The sequence below is a fragment of the Ictidomys tridecemlineatus genome, chromosome 15 (genome assembly GCF_052094955.1).
Source record: "Ictidomys tridecemlineatus isolate mIctTri1 chromosome 15, mIctTri1.hap1, whole genome shotgun sequence".
NCBI classification, from domain to species: Eukaryota; Metazoa; Chordata; class Mammalia; order Rodentia; family Sciuridae; genus Ictidomys; species Ictidomys tridecemlineatus.
The window spans coordinates 44,336,584-44,357,504 of NC_135491.1; the positions used below are offsets into that span (position 1 = coordinate 44,336,584).

Below are 20,921 nucleotides of genomic sequence, written 5' to 3' on the forward strand. Positions count from 1 at the left end.
AGCTGCTGAGATCTGAGGGTGGTAGCTTGAGTGAGTTGGCTCGAAGCCACTTCGCCGTGTGGCCCGGAGGGGTTTAGCAGAAGTTTATTATGACTCAGTTTCCTCATATACAAAATGCTTAGTCTTGTAAGACCAGTGGAAATAAAAGTACACAGCGCTCAATAAATGTCACTTCCCTCTTTTTCCTCTCGGATTGGCCAAGTCCGTCCTCTCAGACTCTTCCGGACGTGCGAACCCTAGCGTAATGACGTAGGAGCAGAGGAAGAATGTTCTCCACCCACATCTCTGTTTCCTAGGAGACGTGGACTCCGCGTTCCTCTGTGTCGCTGCCCCCTTGACGTCATGGTCCGAATGGGAGGGCGGGGCGAGTGCTACAGTAGGGGCGGGGCGGCGCGGGAGGGCCAGCCGGGCTGTGCACCTGCGCCTCCGCGGGCTGCCTGGGGCACTGTCCCTGGTCCGCCCGGTCCCGCAATGGCCAGGCCGCAGAGGACTCCGGCGCGCAGTCCTGACAGCATCGTCGAGGTGAAGAGCAAAGTAAGGGCGCCTTCGGCCCCGGCTCCGGCCCCGGCCCTAGGCACTCCCAATTCTCTCCTTCTCCCCTTTCCTGCTCCTTGGTCCCATCACTTCTGTCCTTCATCCTCCATGTCCCATTCTTTTTTTCTGCTTGTTTTTCCTTATCCATCCTCCTTCCTTCCACTGCCAGCCTCCAGAGTCCCTCTCAGGTTTTGGTACATGGAGGGCGGGGACAAGACCTTGGACAGCGTCCCTTATACTGGAACTGAGGTGTGGGCTCAACGCTGTAGCTTTTGCAGCAGCCCTCTTTTACCCCTACTTATGCCAGACTTAGATCTGTGTGAAAAAGAGACCTGTCCTAACCAGTCTTCTCCCCCCCCCACCCGCCTCCAGTTCGACGCTGAGTTCCGACGCTTTGCGCTGCCCCGTGCTTCCGTGAGCGGCTTCCAGGAGTTTTCTCGGTTGCTGCGTGCAGTGCACCAGATCCCAGGCCTGGACGTGCTGCTTGGCTATACGGATGCTCATGGCGACCTACTGCCCCTCACCAACGACGACAGCCTGCACCGGGCCCTGGCCAGCGGGCCCCCGCCGCTGCGCCTACTGGTGCAGAAGCGGGGTGAGGAGAATGGGGTACAGTGGGCAGCCTCGGTGGGGTAGGGTGACCCGGCAGGTCTACAAGGGTTAGTCCATACCCAGAGCACTCAGTCTTCACCTTCTGCAGTCCTTGCCCTTGGCCTGACCTCCAAGTGGTAGGAAATAGCTACATTGCTCCCTGTAAAGGGCCCAAGTAGGAGAGCAGCATGTCTGATCTCAGCACCCCCCCTCTCCTGCAGCAGAAGCTGACTCCAGCGGCCTGGCATTTGCCTCCAACTCTCTGCAGCGGCGCAGGAAAGGGCTTCTACTGCGACCAGTGGCACCCCTGCGCACGCGGCCACCCCTGTTAATCAGCCTGCCCCAAGATTTCCGCCAGGTTTCCTCAGTCATAGATGTGGACCTACTGCCTGAGACCCACCGACGGGTTCGACTGCACAAGCATGGTTCAGACCGCCCTCTGGGCTTTTACATTCGAGATGGCATGAGTGTGCGTGTGGCTCCCCAAGGCCTGGAGCGGGTTCCAGGCATATTCATCTCTCGCCTGGTACGTGGGGGCCTGGCTGAGAGTACAGGGCTGCTGGCAGTTAGTGATGAGATCCTTGAGGTCAATGGTATTGAGGTGGCTGGGAAGACCTTGGACCAAGTGACGGACATGATGGTTGCCAACAGCCATAACCTCATTGTCACTGTCAAGCCTGCCAACCAGCGCAATAATGTGGTGCGAGGGGCATCTGGGAGGCTAACACGGCCTCCCTCTGCAGGGCCTGGGCCTGCTGAGCCCGACAGTGATGATGACAGCAGTGACCTGGTCATTGAGAACCGACCGCCTCCTTGTTCCAATGGGCTGTCTCAGCCGCCATGCTGGGACCTGCACCCCGGCTGCCTACTTCCTGGTGTCCGAAACTCTCTGCCCTCCCTGGATGGCCAGGAACAGGCCAGCTCTGGCTGGGGGAGTAGCATACGAGGAGGAGATGGTAGCGGCTTCAGCCTCTGACAGGCAAGGATGCAGCCCTTTTCTATTCTAGGCTGCTGGGACATGGTAGGGACATCCTGGTTGGGGCGGGGGTTAGCTTGCTTGTTCCATTGGGCCCTCTCAGCCTAAGGAACATTAAAAGTTTTCTACAAACACAGACATGGTCCTTCTGTGTCCTAGTCCCAGCCTCCTCTCCAATCCCATAAGCCTACCTTCTACTCTGGATATGAAACAGGAATGACAGGGGCAGTGGAAAGACCTTCCCATGGTTAGGCAGAAGGAAGGTCATGGGGCTTTGCGTTTCTGAAGTAAGGAAAGCTTCTATGGACCAAACATTATTGGACATGCCTATAATTCCAGTGACTCAGGAGGATGAGGCAGGAGGATGGCAAGTTGAAGGCCAGATTGGGCAATTTAGTGAGATGCTCTCTCAAAATAAAATAAAAAGGGATGTTGATATAGTTCAGTGATAGAGCACTTGCCTAGCACCTTGGGTTCAATCCCCAGTCCTCCCTCCAAACAAAACTCTTACGGAAACAAACCCCACTATGTACAAAAAGTTTAATTTTGTCAAAAGGGTTTAAAGGCTGGGATGGCCCTTCTACAACCACAGATAGCTGGGAAGAATACTCTGGGTATATTGCCTGCCCAGAAAGCTCCTCTTTTTGGACCTCTGCTGTATAACCGGGCCTGTTGCCTCTTGCAGCCATGTGGCAATCCTCAGTGTGGATCTTCCTGCCACTGCTCCAACAAAGGGGCTCAGGCATCCATCTTCACGAAGACTTTGGGCCGGGAAAAGATCTTGATGGCCTCTTCTACCTGCACCAGCTTCCGGTCCAGCTCAACACGGTGGCCTTGGGCTCTCAGCGAGTCTGCCCCGGCAGGTAGCAGTACTAGCTCACGCAGCAGCTGGCTCTGGCCTACAGGGGCCCAGGAACAGTGAGTACTGGGCAGAGATGCATGGTTCCCAGTGGGCTCCCCATCCTGCCCCGCTTGCCCAAGTACTCACTCTGGAGCAGACTATTCAGTGTTTCCAGCCGCTGGTTCTCAGGCATGCAGGTATGACCAGGGGGCATGTCAGGGTCTGGCTGGCTATGCTGGCGGGCTTCAGCCTCCCGCCGCCACATATCCCTGCGCTCCAACAAGCTGTAAATACACAGGCCTAGGGTTGAGGAAACCAAGACAATTGACTCCCACCTTCCATAGATGCCCCTCACCCAGGGTGTTGGACACTGAGACCTACTAACGAGGCACATGGCCCTTCTGTGTTGCGTTGTAGTGCTCCTGGGCTTGACGTTGCTGCTCCAGCACCTGTGCCAGGGCCTGCAGTGAGCGGGAATGGCGCCGGGGGGCCCTCTTGGCAGCTTGGGCATTGTGACTAATGAAATCCACACTCAGGCCTGATCCCTGTAGGACATGGCAAGAATGTTGGGGGTTAATAGCATTATGTTGTACTTTTGTATCCCCACCCACAGGATTCCTGCCCAACCACCTCCTAGCTCCCACATATCCTCTCACCTTAGCTTTGGGTCCTGGTGGGGTTAGCTGGAGACTGGGGATACGGGGTGGTGGGAGCCCAGGGCCACAACGGGAGTGTGCCCGCAGGAAGTGGGCATGCTCTGTTGCAGAGGCGGGGTCAGGCTCCTGCAGGGAAGGACATAGCAGAGGAATCAGTTAGGCTGATATCAGGGTCTCAAACCACAAGGGCATGCCTCTAGCCTTCTGGCCTTTCAGGATTTTTCTCTCCCCATCCCTATAGGGCCTCTTTTTTTTTTTTTTTTTTTTTTGAGAGAGAGAGAGAAAGAAAGAATTTTTTTTAATATTTATTTTTAGTTCTCGGCGGACACAACATCTTTATTTGTATGTGATGCTGAGGATCGAACCCAGGCTGCATGCATACCAGGCGAGCGGGCTACCACTTGAGCCACATTCCTAGCCCAGAGCCTTTTCTTTCTTAAAGGACCACTTCTTATTAGCATTTAAACATGGGGGTCTCTTCTACATTTAAGGAAACAAACTATATTTCATTCTAATTCGGTTCAACTAGCACTTTTTTCTCCCTCTCAGTTCAGCTAGCACTTTTTTCTCCCTCCTAGCCAAGCTTCAGCCCCCCAAGGTCATTGAGGGCTGGCTTCCAAGCCCTCAAATCCAGGGGGCCACTTCCTTGGTCTCATTGTTCTCAACCTGCTCATCAATAACTCCTGGATCTCATGCCTGAGATCCAGACCTGATCATCCATCTGCTTCCTGGACACACTCCCACCCCCTGGGAGTCCCACAGATGCCTGAGCTTCAGTATATCCTTATGTGACCTTGTCTTTTCTCTCAGTTCTCCTCCTTCTTAGAGGAATGGTGCCTACCCAATACAGGGGCCACCATACCCCAGTCCCAGCCCCTGCCTTCCCTACTATCCTCAGATAAATGTTGAAAGACCAGGGGGTATAGCTTAGTGGTAAAATACATGCTTAGCATGAATGAGACCCTGGGTTTGATTCTCAACACAACCACATGGCACACATTCGCACACACAAAAAAACATTGGAAAGTAGCTTAGGTGGTCCTTTCAGATGTGGGTTCAGCTGACTTCTTGGCTTAAACTCATACTTTTCCCCCTCACAGTGAACTGTACCCAGGATCTCCACTGCTCACCCTCTAGTCTCAGAACATCTACCTGTAAAGTTCTCTTTCCATGGAATGTTCTCTCCCACACTTCCCTTGCCTAATTCCTACTGGACCCTCATGATTAGCCCAGCCATTACCACTTCTGCAGAGACCCCAGATATGCCTGCAGCAGTACCAGCTGTCCCTTAATACTTTATTATCTTAATTCTCTGTGATTTCTTCCCTTCCCATAACTCAGATCACGCATTTCTGGCTCCCTAAAACAGATACCTGCAGCTGGGCCTTGAGTCGGGACTCCACCTTGTCATACTTGGGTGACCGCCACAGTGCCTTCAGGGGCCTGAGCTGGCCCTGCTCCCGGCTGTGCTCTTGCTCTCGGAAGCGCTTCTGTATCTCTCTGATCCGCCTCAGATTTTCCTTCTCATGGTCTTTAGGGTCCTTCCCTGGAGAAAATATGCTGCCATGCTCTGCTCCATGTATGGCCCATGCAACCCAACTTAAACTAGATCTTAGTATAGGCCCATACCCTGCCTCCTGCACAAAGATATCCCTGGCTCTCCTGTCTGGGTTAGACCCCACACACATATTCCATGGCATCAACTTATGCCTTTCCTTCCTAACATAGTGCATATCTCTTTGTTATTTTTTACATTTTTAACTTGTTATTGTTTTGTGGCATCAAACCTGAGGTCTTGTACATGCTAGGCAAACACTCTACTACTGAGCTACATCCCCACCCCAGTTTTTTACATTTTTATAGTGAAGTATACCATTAATCATCTCGCATATTACACTCAACTCTTGTTTATTGCCTCCCACCTTAACTTTATGATGACCCACACTTGTCCTTGATTTTGTTTTCCTAGTATCTATATGAATCCTGTTTCAAAGTATTTCATTGATGCATGAATGCATGAAGCTAGGACTTCCCGGGACTGTCTCATTCAGTCCACTCCTGCGAGGAGGTAGTTCATTTCCTACTCCTTTTATATTGGGGAAACATCTACAGGGGCAAAGCCAGCGTCCAGGTCAGGGAAGAAGGAGCAGCTCCTTTAGATCTCCACTTTTGATCTCCAACTGCTGCTCTTTCTGGCTGGGACTTACTCTTGGGAGAAGCTCCTGGACCGAGGGAGATGTCTCCCAGTTGCAGCAGCACATCCCCCACGCCTCGTTGGCTACGCTCCAGGATTTCTCGGGCTCCTGGCCTGATGCGGGGGCCACGGGGAGGGGCAGCGTCCAAATCAGGTTCCGAGGTCAGCAGGTCCAGCTTCAAAGCGGTTCCCTCGAGGCGTCCTTGGGCTAGGAGGTGGGACCGGGTGGAGTACGCGGCTCAGTTATGGAGTGGGGAATTCGCCCCACCGCGGCACGCTCTGCACGCTCCAACTCACCCGAGGCGGGTCGCCGGTAGTAGTCAGGGCAGAGCGTAGGATCTGGGGGAATGGGCCCCGAGATGCGGGACGGGCCTTCGCACATGCTGCGGTCGACGCCCTGCAACGGTGCACCGAGGCCTGCCACGCTGCGCATCTCCCGCCGGAACCCCTTTCCCTACCCCGGTGCTTCCTCCTTCAACCCAGACCCTGCAGCCAGGCCGTGTTTTCCATTTCCAATCACTCCCCCAGCTCCCTCCGCGCTCCTGGCCCGGCCTACCCTTGCTGCCTTTGCGACCCCGATTTTAGCTCACTTCTTTGCGGGTTCGCTGTCCCTCTCCGCATGCCCCCCGCGGGGACTCACTTGAGCAGTTTTGCCGCCAGCTTCTGCAACCTGACGGGAGTTGCTGTTGCCAGGCAACAAATAGCTTTCCATCTCTGAGGTCAGGGGTCAATGATCTGGCGATAAGCCTTCTGGGGCTTGTAGTTCCAGCCGAATGAGCGGAACAGCCTTCAGTCCCATTGGGAGCTAGGCTAGGCTCTAGCCGCCTGGCGGGTTCCTGAGTCAACACAGGGTCCACCAGTCCAGCCCCTGGGCGCCCGCTCTCCTACCGCAGCAACCGTCAAGAATGCTCTGACCCATCGAAGCCATGGCCTCAGGGGCCGAGAGGAAGCCAGGGGCCCCAGAGGGGACAGTCGCAGGGCTGGTCCAGGTTGTGGAGGCACCAGTTAATCATGCTCAGAGCCTTGAGGTGATGGTCCTGATGATCTGGCCATCAGCCTTCAAACATTTGGCCACGGTGCTCTGAGGGCGGAACTTTGAGTGATCTGACCCCCTAACTGCCAGTTCAGGCCTTACAGCGGAGGGGCCCGGGATGGTGCCCTTTCTCTGGTGTTTGGGGGCTGATGTTGGGCATCGAATGTCTGATTCCTACATCTTTTGTTTGGCCATGGCAACTAATTACCTATGTGTTGCCTCTAGTGCTCAATGATGGGAGACCAGTGCCCAGTGCCAGCTTATGAGGCCTGCAGTACCCAGGGTGAAGACGTGTGTCCAACAGGACACTGCAGAGAGCCAGAGCTCCAGGAGGAGGGGATCAAGCTGGAGGAAGAAGTGCTTGAGGCAGAGGCAGGAGACGAGAGAGGCCCCAGGCTTGGGGCCTCCATCGTGGGGCCCAGTCATGGACTGAAGAGGAAACCGATCAAGTGAGGAGGTTTTTCAGAGGGAAGGAACTGCAGGGATGGGGTTGAGCCTCAAACTTACCCCTGGAGAATTCTTAAATCCTGTACGGCTGTGGGGCAGATTCTTGTCCCTTGCCACTATCATCACTCTGCCTATTCTGTTCCTCAAGAGCTCTGGCATAGGGAGCACCAGCACCAAGAGAGATGGAACCTCCATGTCTTGAAGGGGAATGAGGTCACATAAGTGCTGGGACCCTATTGGGCCTGGGATTTCATTGACCAAGAAAGGGATAGCTTTATAGTCCTGGATTGGTGGGATAGGCGGGGCTAGTCCCTAGGCTCAAGGCAAAGGAGCCAGAGGCTGAAGGCTGCCTCTCAGGCCTCTTGTCCCCAACTTTAGTCTCCCAGCCTCCCAGGACCTAGCTACCATGCCCATCCTAGGACTGAAGCTGAGCTGCCACCAGGGATGCTGCTGCAGAGAGAGGAGCTGGAGGGCTGTCAGAATGAACCCTCACCATCTGCCAAACAGCACAAAAAAGCCAAGAAACGCAAAAGTCTGGGGGCTCCCATGCTTCCAGCTGTAGCCAGCACTATGTCTGCACCCCCAGAGACCCTGGGGCTGGAGCGTGAGTGGCAGTCCTTGGGCTTTCCCTTCTTTCCCTGCTTGCTGGAGCTGACATTGCACAGCCTGGCGCTCCAGCCCCTGTCCTGCCCCGGGTCCTTGCAGGAAAAGCTCAGCGCCTCCGGCCATTGTACCAGTATATCAACTATTGCAACCCTGAGCTGAACCAGGCAGGGGAGGAAGACAGGGAGGCTGAGGTAGAGCCTGAGTCAGAGTTGGCCCTGGTTCCTGAGGAGGCAGGTGTGGAGCAGCTGCAGGCCTTGCTCCCTGTGGCAGGTGAGCTGGGCTTAGGTCTCCCTTTGCCCTATTCCAATGTGTTAGTTCCCCCCACTCATGCCTTGGCTCCCCTGGGAGAGGAGGCTGGAGTGGAGCTTGGGGTTTTGCCCAGCTTGGGGATGAGTGGCCACCTCAAGGCAGAGGTGGATAAGTCAACCCAGGTGGATATCGACAAGATGCTGAGTGTCTGCACTGCTCCCCTTGTGCCCCCACTCTCCCCTCAGTACAAGTAACTTCACCCACTGGGTGTTCCCATTCTCCAGGCCTGACCCAGGGCTGTAGCCTGAGGGCTAGATGGAGGGGGGAATTTGGCTCCTGATCCCATTTGAGAACTTGGAAAATAAACATTTTTTCCTTTTCTAAGACCAATTCCCCAAATATGATGCTTCAATTGGGGAAAGAAAGAGGCTGTGAAGAAGGGTGAAGGACTCACCTGTGCAGAGTTTGAAGTTGGGCCAGTCATCTGGATCACCAGGGGCCATGTCATCTGACAAATGAGATTCCTGGGTACCATCCTAGGCCTGAATAAGAAGTGGGTTTGGGCAGGCAAAGGGCCCAGTTCTGTGTATTTAAGTCTCCCCAGGTGAATCAGGGTCAGGTAGGCTAATAGTGGGGAATGAAGAGGGAATGGGGAAGGAACCTGAGGCAGAGAAAAGGTCATGCAGATGGGCATGGTGGCACACTGGTAGTCCCAGAGGCGTGGGAGGCTGAGGCAGGATTGCAAGTTCAAAGCCATTCTCAGCAACTTTGTGAGGCTCTGAGGAACTTAGTGAGACCCTGTCTCAAAAAATAAAAAGGACTGAGGATGTGGCTTAATGGTAAAGTACCCTGGATTTAATCCCCAGTATCCCCTCCCCACAAAAAAAGGTCATGAGAAGCAGGCATTTGGCCCTGCTGTCTCTCAGGGAAGAGCCTGTGTTTAGCCTGACCTCAAGGGGACCAACACATGGTATTCCTGGGTGGAAAGGTTCATTTACCTGCCCTAAGTGGCAGCTTTGAAATATTTTCCACCCATTACCACAGCTGGATCTATGCAGTGACCCTGCCTCACACTTCTGCACCCTTGATGGTGTCACTGTCCCTCTAGCACCTTTTTCCTCTTGCCCCAGCTGCCTTGAAACTTCCCAGTGTCTCTAACTCCCTGGTCAGCCACACCTTTTCTTACTTTCACTCTCTGCACATGGGGTTTTCCTGCTAAGAAGCCTTTATTCCCTAACCCATCCATCTGGCTAGTGCACACATGATCCTTGACAATTTGGGTACCCTCTTTCTGCTGAGCCAGGCAGCAGGCAATGTTGCCTTGCATTGTATACTATTGAAACTGTGGAATATAACTGTCTTTGCAACTGAACTGGGAATTCCCCAAAGACACTCATCAATGAATCATATCCACCTATCAGACAACCCCCATAAAAGGTACCAAAGATAGGGAGACCATTGAGGGGTTGGAGGAGGCTGTGGAGAGGATAGGTCAGAATCTGAATGAATTAAGCTATCTGAATTACACAACAATGTGCTGGGACCCTGGAATAATAGTCAGCATGGTTATCAGAGGAAGCTGAGTGGGCAGGCCCAGGCAGGATGAAAATGGGCATGGCCCTTTTTCTTGGCATTATTCCTGGCTGTTCCCTCCTTTGGGAGGGTCACTTGGATACTCAATTGTTCCATTGCAAGGTCATAAGCAAGCCCTGAGGTCTGGACACTTCTTTCTCTTTTCATCTTTAGATTTCCCTGGGTTGTATTTTGCCCACCCCAAGGTGATACTGTCCATAGGGCCCACACAGACAGAATCTCATCCATAGAGATGAACTCAGATTCTTCAGGGTATTTCAGAGCTGGATAATTGAGGTTGACCTCACTTTATGGCTAAGGAAGCAGAGGCCTGCAGGGAAGTGTTCTTTTTTTTTTTTTTTAAGAATTTTTTAATATTTACTTATTTTAGTTATTGGCGGACACAACATATTTGTATGTGGTGCTGAGGATCCAACCCCGGCCGCACGCATGCCAGGCGAGCGAGCTACCGCTTGAGCCACATCCCCAGCCCCAGGGAAGTGTTCTTGCACATGTTGAAAGTAAGTCCACATGGGCTGGAGTTGTAGCTCTGTGGAATAGTGCTTGCCTAGCATGTGTGAGGCCCTGGGTTCAATTCTTAGCACCACATTACAAATAAGTAACATAAAGATCCATCAACAACTAAATTTTTTAAAAAAGGAAGTAAGACCACATGCTGGAGCCTGTGAGGCTCTCTGCCTTCCTCTGAGTTCTACAAAATCTGTGGACTTGGCTCTCTGGTTAAGGCCTGATCTAAGAAGGCCAAGCATCTACTCTCTCGGTGGTCTTTGGGTCTGGTGGTATGGTCAAGACCAGCATTGAGAAGGAAGCTCTGCTCATTTCCCCACAGGTGAAGGAGGGAATGATGATTAGAAAAGAACTGTTCTAAGCAGGGGTAATGGGAGCCACAGGAAGGGAGAAGTTACTGCTGCTCCTAGAAGCTCTCTCTAAGGGGGAAATGTTGAGGTAGCATGATTCAAGAGGAAATGAAGGACCACAGGTAATGGGGTGGCCACTATTGCCTAGGGAAGTAGTAATCAGGGGAGAAGTAGTCTTCAGGTGGCCTTCCAGTTACTCCTGAAGAAGAGAGCTAGTGCTTTCCAGGCCAAGGAAAAGTCAGGAATGAAACCGTGCTGGTGTGGAAGATGTCAGCTCTATGCAGGAGGGCTGCTCAGTGTGGCTGAAACAGCACATGAACATCAGGGGCCCAAATTGGCCAAATTGGGGGGTGACAAAGAGGAGTACAGACAAACAGGGTCCTTGGCCTGACATTATGGAGAGGTCAAATGGGCAGCAGTGTGAAGAAAAGAATGGAAAAGAGACAGGACAGGAAGGTGAGGAAGTAGCTGCCAGGTCTTAGTGAATGTGAGGCCTAGATTTGTTTGGAGGCTGGTGACTGTTATTTCAGAGGGGACAAGATGAATTTTCACTGAGCTTGTAAAAACTTTACTTTGACCTAAGAAGTGTTGGGAGCTTTCCAAAATTTGGGAATCAAATTTCAGGTCCTAGGAGATGCTGCTACCTTCCTCCGTGAGGGGGCGCTGCAGGACAAGCCAGGAGCCAGTTTGGGCTCTGCTCACCCATGGGATCCATTGATCATAGGCATCTGAGCCACTTCCAGGCTCAATTCTCCTCCCCATTCCCAAAGTGGAACCAGTAAGCTATGATGCCCAAGAGGTACACGATGGTGAAGATGTCAGAAGGATTAGGACCAGGAGCACATGTCTGTAATCTAGTGACTAGCAAGGCTGAGGCAGGGGGGTTGGGGATGTGGCTCAAGCGGTAGCGCGCTCGCCTGGCAAGCTAGCGGCCCGGGTTCGATCCTCAGCACCACATACAAACAACCATGTTGTGTCCGCCAAAAACTGAAAAATAAATATTAAATAATAATAATAATAATAATAAAAAGGCTGAGGCAGGAGGAAAGCAAGTTTGAGACCTCACTGGGTGACTTAGCAAGACCCTGTCCCAGAATAAAAAATAAAAAGACCTGGGGATGTAGCTCAGTAGTAAAGACCCCCATACTGAAGGAAAAATGTCAGGGGGATAGGGTGATGGGGGGGGTTCCCTCAGAGAACTTGGGGTCTCATAAAAGCAGTTCTAGGGGCTGGGATTGTGGCTCAGTGCTAGAGTGCTTGCCTAGCATGTGTGAGGCACTGGGTTCGATCCTCAGCACCACATTAAAAATAAATAAATAAAGGTATTGAATCAATCTACAACCCCCCCAAATTAAAATAAACAAAAGCAGCTCTACACTAGGCTCACTGCAATCTGCCCCAGCACTTCTGGGCATCTGTCTCTGTAAACAGCAGTCCTCCAAAACCAACATTTGGCCACTGTGGGTCAGCAACATGGACTTTTCTTATGTATGAGCATCTTATGTTTTCTTGGTCAAGCCCCAAATTTAGGAGGGACTTGGACACCCCAGTAATACCCAGAGTGACTGACCTGCTGAGCTGAGTCCCAGGGACAATTAACTATCAGCCTAATGGTGGGCTTTCTCTTCTCCCCCTAGTTCAGGATAGGTTGAGACTCCTGCTCCAGGAGGGACACATCTGGGCTTGTGAGTTAAGATTCTCAAATGCTGATACTCCTGGCTCCATTTCTTATAATCTACAGGAAGGCAGTAACTTTACCCCACTGTGCCTGTTTTCTGATCTGAATAATGGGCCTACTAAATCTTCACAGAGTGGTTTGGAGTTACCCTGGGGGCCCAGCATGCCATAAGATTACTCCAACACTAACCCTTGTTATTTTATCTCACAAGGACAATGTCTGAAAACAGGTCACTACAGGAAAACAGGCCTGGTGACTTCTATAAGGGGTGCCAAGAGGAAGAAGCAAAACTTCTTGTGCCTTTTTGGCAAGAAGCCCAGGGCGGGAAGAGGGAGGAAGGCTAGAGAAGGGCAGAGTTTGTCCAGGCTTCACATCTAGCAGGCTGGCAAAGGAAATAAAGGGGCAGACATGGCTAAAAAGGAACAAAGTCATACACATGGTTAGTGACTGTACAGGTGGGTTAAGCAGTGTTAGCCAAATCTACTATGAGAGGCAGCAGAGGTCCCTTCCTCCTCAAGCTCCTGCCTCTCCAGGAGCCATACCACGGGGCTGGAAGAACAGAATCCCTCCAGGCCTCAAGCCAAGGAGGCTTGCCCTGACTGCCTGAAACACAAGGCCCAACTGCACCCCCTAATGGAAGACTTGTGTACTGTCTTCTGAGGAAACACTTTAAATTGCCCCAACTGGCCCTAGATTTTGATCCTCCTGCCTCAACCTCAACTGAATGGCTGGGATTACAGGAGTGTACCCGTTGAGAAAACACTTTTCTTTGGAGGACTCCTGGGACTTGGCCATGAGGGAACAAGCAGGAGACAAGGGCAGGCAGTGGCAGAAGCCTCTGTGGCTCAGTAGATGGTGATAAATCCATGGCAGGCTCAGAGCTGCTATGGGTCATGAGGAAAGATAAAAACTATAGCAATAAACAAATCTTTCATTATTAAAGAACCCAAATCACCAATCAAAACCCACGAATCATGCTGTCACATTTTTCCGATTTATTAATTGACATCAGATGTTCTACAGTTCCCCCTTGTCTTCTCTCTGCCAAATCAGGGGCCCTTTTCCTTAGGTCAACAGCCCCAGAGCTCATCTAATACAGAAACCCCTCTTCCACGCAGGAAGGATCAGCCTGGAGGCCAGAAGGGTCTGGCTGCATGGAAGGGCAGGTGAGGATCCCTGAAGGACGACTTACTGCCCTTACTGTTCCTGAGATCTCCTGGCCCAGAAGGGCATGGAAACAAAGTTCCTTGTCATTTATCCTCTGGCATTACCAAGCTGGTTTCTTGGGCTTTCTTATCCTGTCAGATCAGAGATCAGGCCCACAAGTCAGGCTTTTGCTGGCCCTGCTCACTAGCAGAACCATGAAGAGGCCTGGTAGCAACTCTGCCCTGACACTGTGCAAGCCTAGGCCATGGAAATAGGGGCACATGCTACTCTTCAAGTCTTGAGAAGTAAATGAGCAGAAGGACAAGTTATCTTCCTTGGGCCCCTTCAACTGTCTCCCAGTTTTAGTCCGAGCTGATTATGATACTGTCTTTGCCATGGCCAAGTCCCCATCACAGTTCTGGTTTCATCTCTGGCCCCTCTGCTCTGTGGCAGGGAGCCCATGTAGAGGTCATAGATTGTTCCGCTGAAGTGCCTCACATAGGTTCTGGTTGGCATCAGGTTCCTCTGTCAGCACCTCCACAGTCTCCCACTCCCCCGATCGACTTGACCTTTTGATGGCATCTACCACACTCTGCATATACAGCCCATCCTCAAATGAGGCAGCCATGGAAACTGGAGCACGATCCCAGGTACGGCGGTCGCCCTGACCCTGGAAGGACTGGCGCAAGGCCTGTACCATGTAGACCATGCCTTTCAAGTAGAGCAGTGGGACGTCCTGGGGCCCCTGATCTGGCAGCCCTGCACCCATAGACAGGGAGTCCCTCACAAGCAGCTCCTCTTGCATGGCAGTGTTCTTCTGCCCATAGAGGTCAGCTCCCCGGGCAACAAGACGTCCTGCGGAGCCGACCACCATGACTTCATGCACAAAGGCACCTGGCATGTTGAAGTTAAGTGTCACTGTGCTGCACACCCCACCACCCATAAGCATCTGGAAGAAACAGAAGTCATCGCTGGTTACATGCCGGATGCCACGGATGGCAGCATTCTGTCTCACAAAGGTCTTGAGCAGCCCATGTACCTTCTCGGCTTTCCGGCCAGTCAGGTGGGTCAGCAGGTCCACGATGTAGGTGCCCATGGTGTGCAGGCCCCCTCCACCCATGAGCTCATCACAGATCCAGCCGTAGCTGGGGCTGAGCAGGCTGCCTGAGTATACACGGGCATCGCAGATCATCACCGCACCTACATAGTGCTCTGCAATTAGTTGTTTCATGCGCACAAAAGCAGGCAGGAAGCGCAGCACATTCCCCACCAGGCTCATCAGCTGTGGGTAGTAGCGTGAAGCTGTCACCATCCGGAAGGCATCTATCGATGTTGCTGCCTTTTCACAAACCACATTCTTCCCAATGCCTACAAGTAAGACACAATAGGAAATCTCAAAGTTCCAAGGGTTTACAATAGGGAAAACATCTTATTTCTCCAAAGCAGATGGACCATGCAATAGGACTAGAAAGTGGCCTGGGAGAAGAGAAAGGGTTACTCAGCTTAGACTGAAAATGGTCACAGTGACTGGAAAGTTATGGGTTAAATAAAGAGGAAAGGTTATTGGTCTCTCCAAAACCCTCCCTCTGGCTTCAGTACTAGGAATTAGACTCAGGGATGCTCAACCACTAAGCTACAACTGTAGTTCTTTTTCATTTTAAGGCAGAGTCTCACTGAATCACTTAGGGCCTTACTAAGTTGATGAGGTGGCTTCAAACTTGTAGTCCTCCTGCCTTGGCCTGCCAAGTTGCTGGGATTATAGGCATGTGCCACCATGCCTGCAAGAATAGGTTCTCTCTCTCTCTGAATATTTTTTAGTTGTAGGTGGATACAATACCTTTATTTCATTATTATGTGGTACTCAGGATGGAACCCAGAGCCTCATGTGTGCTAGGTGAGTGTTCCACCACTGAGCCACAACACCAGCCCCAGGAAAAGGTTCTTAAGAGGCATGAATGGAGTTGAGGCAGGAGGATCACAACTCCAAGGCCAGCTCAGTAAATTAGTGAGAACCTGTTCCAACAACAAACACAACCCAAGGCTGGAGTTGAAGATAGGTATATGACAGTCAATTTTATGTGATCAACTCAGCTACACTACAGGGCGGGCCGTTCAAATGCCAGTCTAGATGTTGCTCTGAAGGTACTTTTTTAGATGTGATTAACATTTAAGTCAGATGACTTTGACTAAAGCAGACTACATGGAATAATGTGAGTGGGCCTCACACGATCAGTAGAAGGGCTGACTGAAAAGACTGAAGTTCTCCTCAGAGGAGGGAATTATACCTCCAGAATGCCTTGAGGCCCAAGTAATATAGACTCTTGCCAGAATTTCTAGCAGGCTGGCCTGCCTGGCAGGTTTTATTTATTCATTTATTTATTTATTGGTACTGAGGATTGAACCCAGGGGCACTTTACCACTGTGCTCCATCTCCATCTTATTGTAGTTGCATATGTTCAGAATGCTTTTGTTTGTTGTTTATTTATATGTGATGCTGAGGTTCTAACCCATGTTAAGCAAGTGCTCAGCCACTGAGCTAGAGCCCATCTCCAGCAGTTTTAGTTTTTATTTTGATACAATGTGTTGCTAAATTGCTGAGGCTTAAATTTGCAATCCTCCTGCCTTAGCCTCTTGAGACACTGAAAATTATAGGCATATGTCTGTACCAGTATCTTCAAATAAATCTCTCTCACACAGTATGTTCTTAGTTCTGATTCTCTGGAGAACCCTGATAATACAGATGGGATTGAGGGGAAGACACACATCATGGACATTATAATTTTATTAGATCATTTTGTTTGGGTCAAGATAATCCATATTCTTGGGGATAGGTGTGGCATTCTCAGTTATAACTCCAGAGAGGGCCCTAAGTGTCCTGCAGACTGTTCTCTGAAAATTTCCACTGGTCAACTTCGAGAGGCAAAAAGAGAAACTGTTCACTTCCAGTAGAGGGGAAAGGAAATGAAAACAGTTTTTCTGATCTCATACCCATTTTAAGTTTGCTGTGGTTGGAACACTCAAAGATAGCAAAGTAGTTGGGTAGAGTGATGCACATCTGTTAATTCCAGCCTACTTGGAGGCTGAAGCAGGAGGATAAAAAGCTTAAGTCCAGCTTCAGCAACTTAGTGAGACCCTCAAAAATAAAAAGGGCTTGGAATGTAGCTCAGTGGTACAGTACCCCTGGGTTCAATCCCCAGAATAGAGGCAAAACAAGGACCCCAGAGAGCTGCATAGCTTCTTTATGAGTGATTTAAGGTGAAAACTCATGAAGGTATGAACAGCCAACAAGACACTAACACCCTAACTAACACCTGGGTTGCTCCGCTAGCTTAGAGTTGGGTTCAAGTAGAAGAAAAATCCTGTACCTTCAAAAATAAAAATAAAATAAAAAATCAGAGGAACTGGGATATAGCTCAGTTGGCAGAGTGCTTGCCTCATGCCTCACATGCACAAGGCCCTGGATAGAGGGAGGGAGGGAGGGAGGGAGGAAGGAAGGAAGGAAGGAAGGAAGGAAGGAAGGAAGGGAGAGAGGGGGGAGGGAGGGAGGAAGGAAGGAAGGAAGGAAGGAAGGAAGGAAGGAAGGGAGAGAGGGGGAGGGGGAGGGAGAGGGAGAGGGGGAGAGGGAGAGGGAGAGAGAGAGAGAGAGAGAGAGAGAGAGAGAGAGAGAGAGAGAGAGAGCCAAAGTTCAAAGCAGTCCAGACTAGTCATAAGTTTAACAATCACAGTAAGCTATCTAGGTTAGGTGCAGACATGTATTTAATTATTTATTTGGCAGACAATGCCCACAGTGGGCAACTCAAACCCTACTACCCCCAATTCTCTCAAAAAGTCTTGGGCTTCTTGAAGAAACAGGCTCAAGGTTTGGTGAGACAAACAGCAACTCCCTGTGTAGACAGCAAGAAGGCTAAAGGGAAGAGTGACACTGGAATTATCTTAAAGGAAGCAGGTGGGCAAAGGGCACCTAGAGAGGGAGCACCACATGTGCAATGGCACTGAGGCAGGACAGTGCCAAGAGTGAGGATTCATAAAGTCTTGGATGCCTGCCAGGAAATATAACTGGAAGGATTACTTGGGGTTTATAAGTAATGTGGGAATTGGCTGTAGTCAATAGTGCCATTCCCAAAGACATTCAAGGCAGAGGAGGTAAAATCTTTTTCTTTTTTTGTTGGTCCTGCTTTACCACTGAGCCACATCCACAGCCCTTTTATTTTGAGATAGAGTCCTGATAAGTTGCTGAGGCTGGCCTCAAACTTGTAAGAGGAGCAGAATCTAAAATGGGGCTCTTAGGCTGGGGCTATAGCTCAGTTGTTAGAATGCTTGCCTCACATGCACAAGGTCCTGGATTCAATCCCCGGCACTACACATAAACACACAAAAACTACTTTAAAAATGGGCTTCTTGATACTCTTTTCCTCAGGTCTTACCCATCTTAGCTGAAATTGCTGGAGTCACCTCTCAATCCCACTTTTAATATTATTAAATCCTATTGGCTTAGCCTTTCAAACTACACATCTAGAATCTAATTAGCCTTACTGCCACCTTCCTTGTCCAAGTCACTACTGTTTTTAGCCTAGATTAGAGCAATGGTCAATTGATCCCCCCCTGCTTCTGTTCTGTTCCCTCAATCTCTTCACAACATGGTAGCCAAGGTGGTTCTATTAAAACTTACCAGAATGTGAATCCTGGATATCCCTCAAAGGCCCATGTGTTGAAGGCTTGGTCCCCAGCCCTCGGTCCTATTGGAAGGTGGTATAACCTTTAGGAGGTAGGGCCTAGTGAAATGAAGGAAGGTCACTGGGGGGTGCCCTTGAATGGAGTTTTGGGACCATAGTCCCTTCCTTTCTATCTCCTTTTGTTTCCTATCTGTCATGAGGAGAGCAGCTTTGCTTTACTATATACATCTTTATCTTGATATTCTGCTTCACATAGGTCCAAAAGCAATAGAACTGATCATGAACTGAAACCATAAGCTAAAATAAATCTTTCCTCCCTTTAGTTGTTTATCTTGGGTATTATGTCGTAGTGATTGAAAGCTGATCATCTGGGTCAGACCATTTCTCTCCTCCATATAAACCTTCCAAAGGCTTCTCATTTCATTCAGAATAAAAAAAAATCAAAGGCCTGGGGGCTGGGGTTGTAGCTCAGTGGTAGAGCGCTCACCTAGCATGTGTGAGACCCTGAGTTCGATCCTCTGCACCACATAAAAATAAATAAAGGTATTGTGTCCAACTACAACTAAAAAGTAAAATATTAAATAAAGTAAAATAAAAGGCCTAACAGTGGCTTACTCATAAGACCTGAATACATGATCTGAGGGCTCCTCTAAAATTTTCCTTTTGATCTTTTCCCCTATTGAGGTCCCTCCCCTGCCTATTCTGTTCTGGCCAGAAGAAGATTGGAGAGAGGTTCATGAGAAGAGATGGGAGCTGCTGTGCAGGAGGGCCTGATGGCCAGGCAAGGAAAGGCAGTGATGATGAGGCAGGGCTTGGCCTCATTATGGTCAGTGGTCTTGGGATGGACTAATCTGTGCTCACTCTTCTGGCTGAAGATCATATTGGGCAATTTGTGTGCCTGGGCTTCTCCTCTGGGCCATCTGGATCCCTTCCTAAACTCCATCGGTACTTCTTAGCTGGAAGAGCAGCCTCTAATCCTGGATGTCCCTGACCAGGGCAACCAAGGCAAGGATGCCTTCTCTGGCATATGTATCTCCAAATACCCAGTTCTCATTCCCTCATCCTTTTATTTATCCCTTGAATGCTTTCATATGGGATCAATGGTTGGAACACAATTTCTAGTGGCTCAGTGCAGGGTGCAGCTTGCCGTGATAAGTCTTGGATGGGTTCTATTTTCACAGGCACAGCAAGCTAATTCCTCTGGCCATCTTCCTTTTTTTTTTTTTTTTTTTTTTTTAGTTTTTGGCGGACACAACATCTTTGTTGGTATGTGGCGCTGAGGATCGAACCCGGGCCGCACGCATGCCAGGCGAGCGCACTACCGCTTGAGCCACATCCCCAGCCCATCCTCTGGCCATCTTGCAGCAAAAATGAAGGTTACTATGAACTGCAAATGAACTATATATCTTGCAACAAAAAATAAAAACTTCATACAAATGACTGATGATTCACATGATGACTACCTAGGTCCCAGGACTACCCAGAAGAGCCAATTAGTGGTGCTGAACTTAAAAAGCTTTGAAGGCAGAAATATCTGGACCAAAATTTCTCAGTTCATTGCTAAATACTTGGATTTTTGTAAACCTTTCTGGATTTGGGTTTATTACTATAAAATTCACCTTGTAGGGAAGAAGAGAAAGTGTCAATGGAGACAGTGTATGTAAAGTGCCTGGACCAGCATAGCTGTGTCAACATCATCACAGGAAAGGCTGAATACACATCAACACTGAGCAAAGGGCACACTGCGACTCACATAGAAGCCACATTTTAAATGCAAATAGTTCCTGTTTAGTATTTTGAAAATTCGATTTTTGAAAAAGATGTTTTAAAACCAACACAAACATGGAGTTTTTTTATATGTATTTTATATAGGGCCTCTCATAGAGAGAATCCTAGTCCAGCCGTTTGGAAGTTCACATCCTGACAGAGGCCCCAACTGAGTTCAGTGCTTTGGAATAATCCTTCCAACTCTTTTCACTTCCTACCACTACATCTAGCAACCCTGAGCCTCAAGAAGTCCACGAAGGTTAGGGTTATGGCTCAGTGGTAGAGTGCTTGCCTAACACAAGTGAGGCACTGGATTCAAGCCTTAGCACCACATAAAAATACATTAAAAACGAAAAAGAAGTCCACAGAACACTTATCATTGACATATAGGAGTCTCAGGCCTGAACTTCCAGGATTATGAACTTCAGCTGTAGCGAGGAGCAGCACATGTAGATCAGTAGTTTATGACATCACTTATCTCTACTCAAGGAGACTCTTCAATCTGCTGCCCTTCCTTACATAACAATAGAGGCTTTATAAAAGGTGACAGCTGGATGACAAGAGAAAGGCTAACATAGTGTCACACACCCTTGGCAGAAGGCCATGACTGCTATCACTACTGTTGCAGAAGGGTCTCCAATGCTTCTCTGTACTTGTGAGATTTCCAGATTAGAGACGGAGAATCAATGTGGGGAGAATCTGACATGTTGCTGACCAGGGAGGAAGGAGGAAATTAGATTTTCAGACACAAGCCCCCATCTAGGAACTGTATCTCTGGTCCACCCAGAAGCTTCTTGTTATCACATCTCACTGCTGAGGATGGATGGACATCCTCATGTCCACTACAGATGTGGACTCATCTGTAGTGTGAGACAAAAAGGTGAGATGGGAGGAAGAGGACTTTAACGACTGCTAGGAGTTTGGTGGTGATAAAATTAGGATCAGGAATTCCTGTTTCATGCTGAGAGAAATCAGGGGTGGAAGTGGCAGAGACCACCTTTCTTGAGCAGGACCAGCAGGAGAGCTCCTGAATGTAGGGCCCAGTAGTCTTATCAATGTGGAAATCAAATATACCCAGAG

General features: G+C 49.9%; 4 protein-coding genes across 15 annotated transcripts in view; 2 read left to right on the plus strand and 2 right to left on the minus strand.

The window, feature by feature from the left end:
• The first annotated feature begins 75 nt into the window (after positions 1-75).
• On the plus strand, positions 76-19,514 carry Pard6a (par-6 family cell polarity regulator alpha). Of its 5 annotated transcripts, XR_013430955.1 has the most exons (6): positions 76-534; positions 907-1,129; positions 1,347-1,651; positions 1,869-2,104; positions 2,787-2,964; positions 19,314-19,514. XR_013430955.1 is itself a non-coding variant. In XM_040278894.2 (4 exons), the coding sequence occupies exons 1-3, from the start codon at positions 343-345 to the stop codon at positions 2,099-2,101; spliced, it is 1,170 nt and encodes a 389-aa protein (XP_040134828.2). In that variant the 5' UTR covers positions 76-342; the 3' UTR covers positions 2,102-2,104; positions 2,787-2,921. The 5 variants fall into 5 exon arrangements, 4 of the variants coding, with proteins under 4 accessions (XP_040134828.2, XP_005318382.2, XP_005318383.2 ...); XM_040278894.2 differs by lacking the exon at positions 19,314-19,514 and having other exon boundaries at positions 1,347-2,104; positions 2,787-2,921; XM_005318325.5 differs by lacking the exons at positions 2,787-2,964; positions 19,314-19,514 and having other exon boundaries at positions 1,347-2,237.
• Enkd1 (enkurin domain containing 1) lies at positions 2,625-6,530 on the minus strand. Of its 5 annotated transcripts, none has more exons than XM_021721662.3 (8): positions 6,433-6,529; positions 6,090-6,189; positions 5,806-6,000; positions 4,972-5,144; positions 3,599-3,724; positions 3,324-3,487; positions 3,090-3,226; positions 2,625-3,000 (listed from the first exon to the last, which is right to left on the minus strand). In XM_021721662.3, the coding sequence occupies exons 1-8, from the start codon at positions 6,502-6,504 to the stop codon at positions 2,840-2,842; spliced, it is 1,128 nt and encodes a 375-aa protein (XP_021577337.1). In that variant the 5' UTR covers positions 6,505-6,529; the 3' UTR covers positions 2,625-2,839. The 5 variants fall into 5 exon arrangements, with proteins under 5 accessions (XP_021577337.1, XP_021577338.1, XP_005318553.1 ...); XM_021721663.3 differs by having other exon boundaries at positions 6,383-6,527; XM_005318496.5 differs by having other exon boundaries at positions 6,349-6,509.
• Positions 5,996-8,971, plus strand: C15H16orf86 (chromosome 15 C16orf86 homolog). Its single transcript, XM_005318328.4, has 5 exons — positions 5,996-6,820; positions 7,051-7,274; positions 7,477-7,485; positions 7,659-7,876; positions 7,978-8,971. The coding sequence occupies exons 1-5, from the start codon at positions 6,719-6,721 to the stop codon at positions 8,379-8,381; spliced, it is 957 nt and encodes a 318-aa protein (XP_005318385.1). The 5' UTR covers positions 5,996-6,718; the 3' UTR covers positions 8,382-8,971.
• Positions 13,236-20,921, minus strand: part of Gfod2 (Gfo/Idh/MocA-like oxidoreductase domain containing 2) — a 48,970-nt gene continuing 41,284 nt past the window's right edge. For 3 of the 4 annotated variants that reach the window (XM_021721665.3, XM_040279240.2, XM_005318329.5), the window contains one exon: positions 13,236-14,769. In XM_021721665.3, coding sequence (XP_021577340.1) covers positions 13,871-14,769 — 899 coding nt within the window. In that variant the 3' untranslated portion in view covers positions 13,236-13,870. Of the gene's footprint in view, positions 14,770-18,070; positions 18,155-20,921 lie in introns of those variants that run through there. The other variant, XM_078032545.1, reaches the window with a different exon arrangement.

Bases quoted from the DNA above. Each gene is read 5' to 3' on its own strand.
- Enkd1 (XM_021721662.3), bottom strand. From the start codon at position 6,504: ATGGAAAGCTATTTGTTGCCTGGCAACAGCAACTCCCGTCAGGTTGCA. The intron at 6,001-6,089 runs GTGAGTTGGAGC...CCCACCTCCTAG, and splicing joins CTACCGGCGACCCGCCTCGG to CCCAAGGACGCCTCGAGGGA. The intron at 5,145-5,805 runs GTAAGTCCCAGC...TATTTTCTCCAG, and splicing joins TCCAGGAGCTTCTCCCAAGA to GGAAGGACCCTAAAGACCAT.
- C15H16orf86 (XM_005318328.4), top strand. From the start codon at position 6,719: ATGGCCTCAGGGGCCGAGAGGAAGCCAGGGGCCCCAGAGGGGACAGTC. The intron at 6,821-7,050 runs GTGATGGTCCTG...TGTTGCCTCTAG, and splicing joins ATCATGCTCAGAGCCTTGAG to TGCTCAATGATGGGAGACCA. The intron at 7,877-7,977 runs GTGAGTGGCAGT...GGGTCCTTGCAG, and splicing joins AGAGACCCTGGGGCTGGAGC to GAAAAGCTCAGCGCCTCCGG.
- Pard6a (XM_040278894.2), top strand. From the start codon at position 343: ATGGTCCGAATGGGAGGGCGGGGCGAGTGCTACAGTAGGGGCGGGGCG. The intron at 535-906 runs GTAAGGGCGCCT...ACCCGCCTCCAG, and splicing joins TCGTCGAGGTGAAGAGCAAA to TTCGACGCTGAGTTCCGACG. The intron at 1,130-1,346 runs GTGAGGAGAATG...CCTCTCCTGCAG, and splicing joins CCTACTGGTGCAGAAGCGGG to CAGAAGCTGACTCCAGCGGC.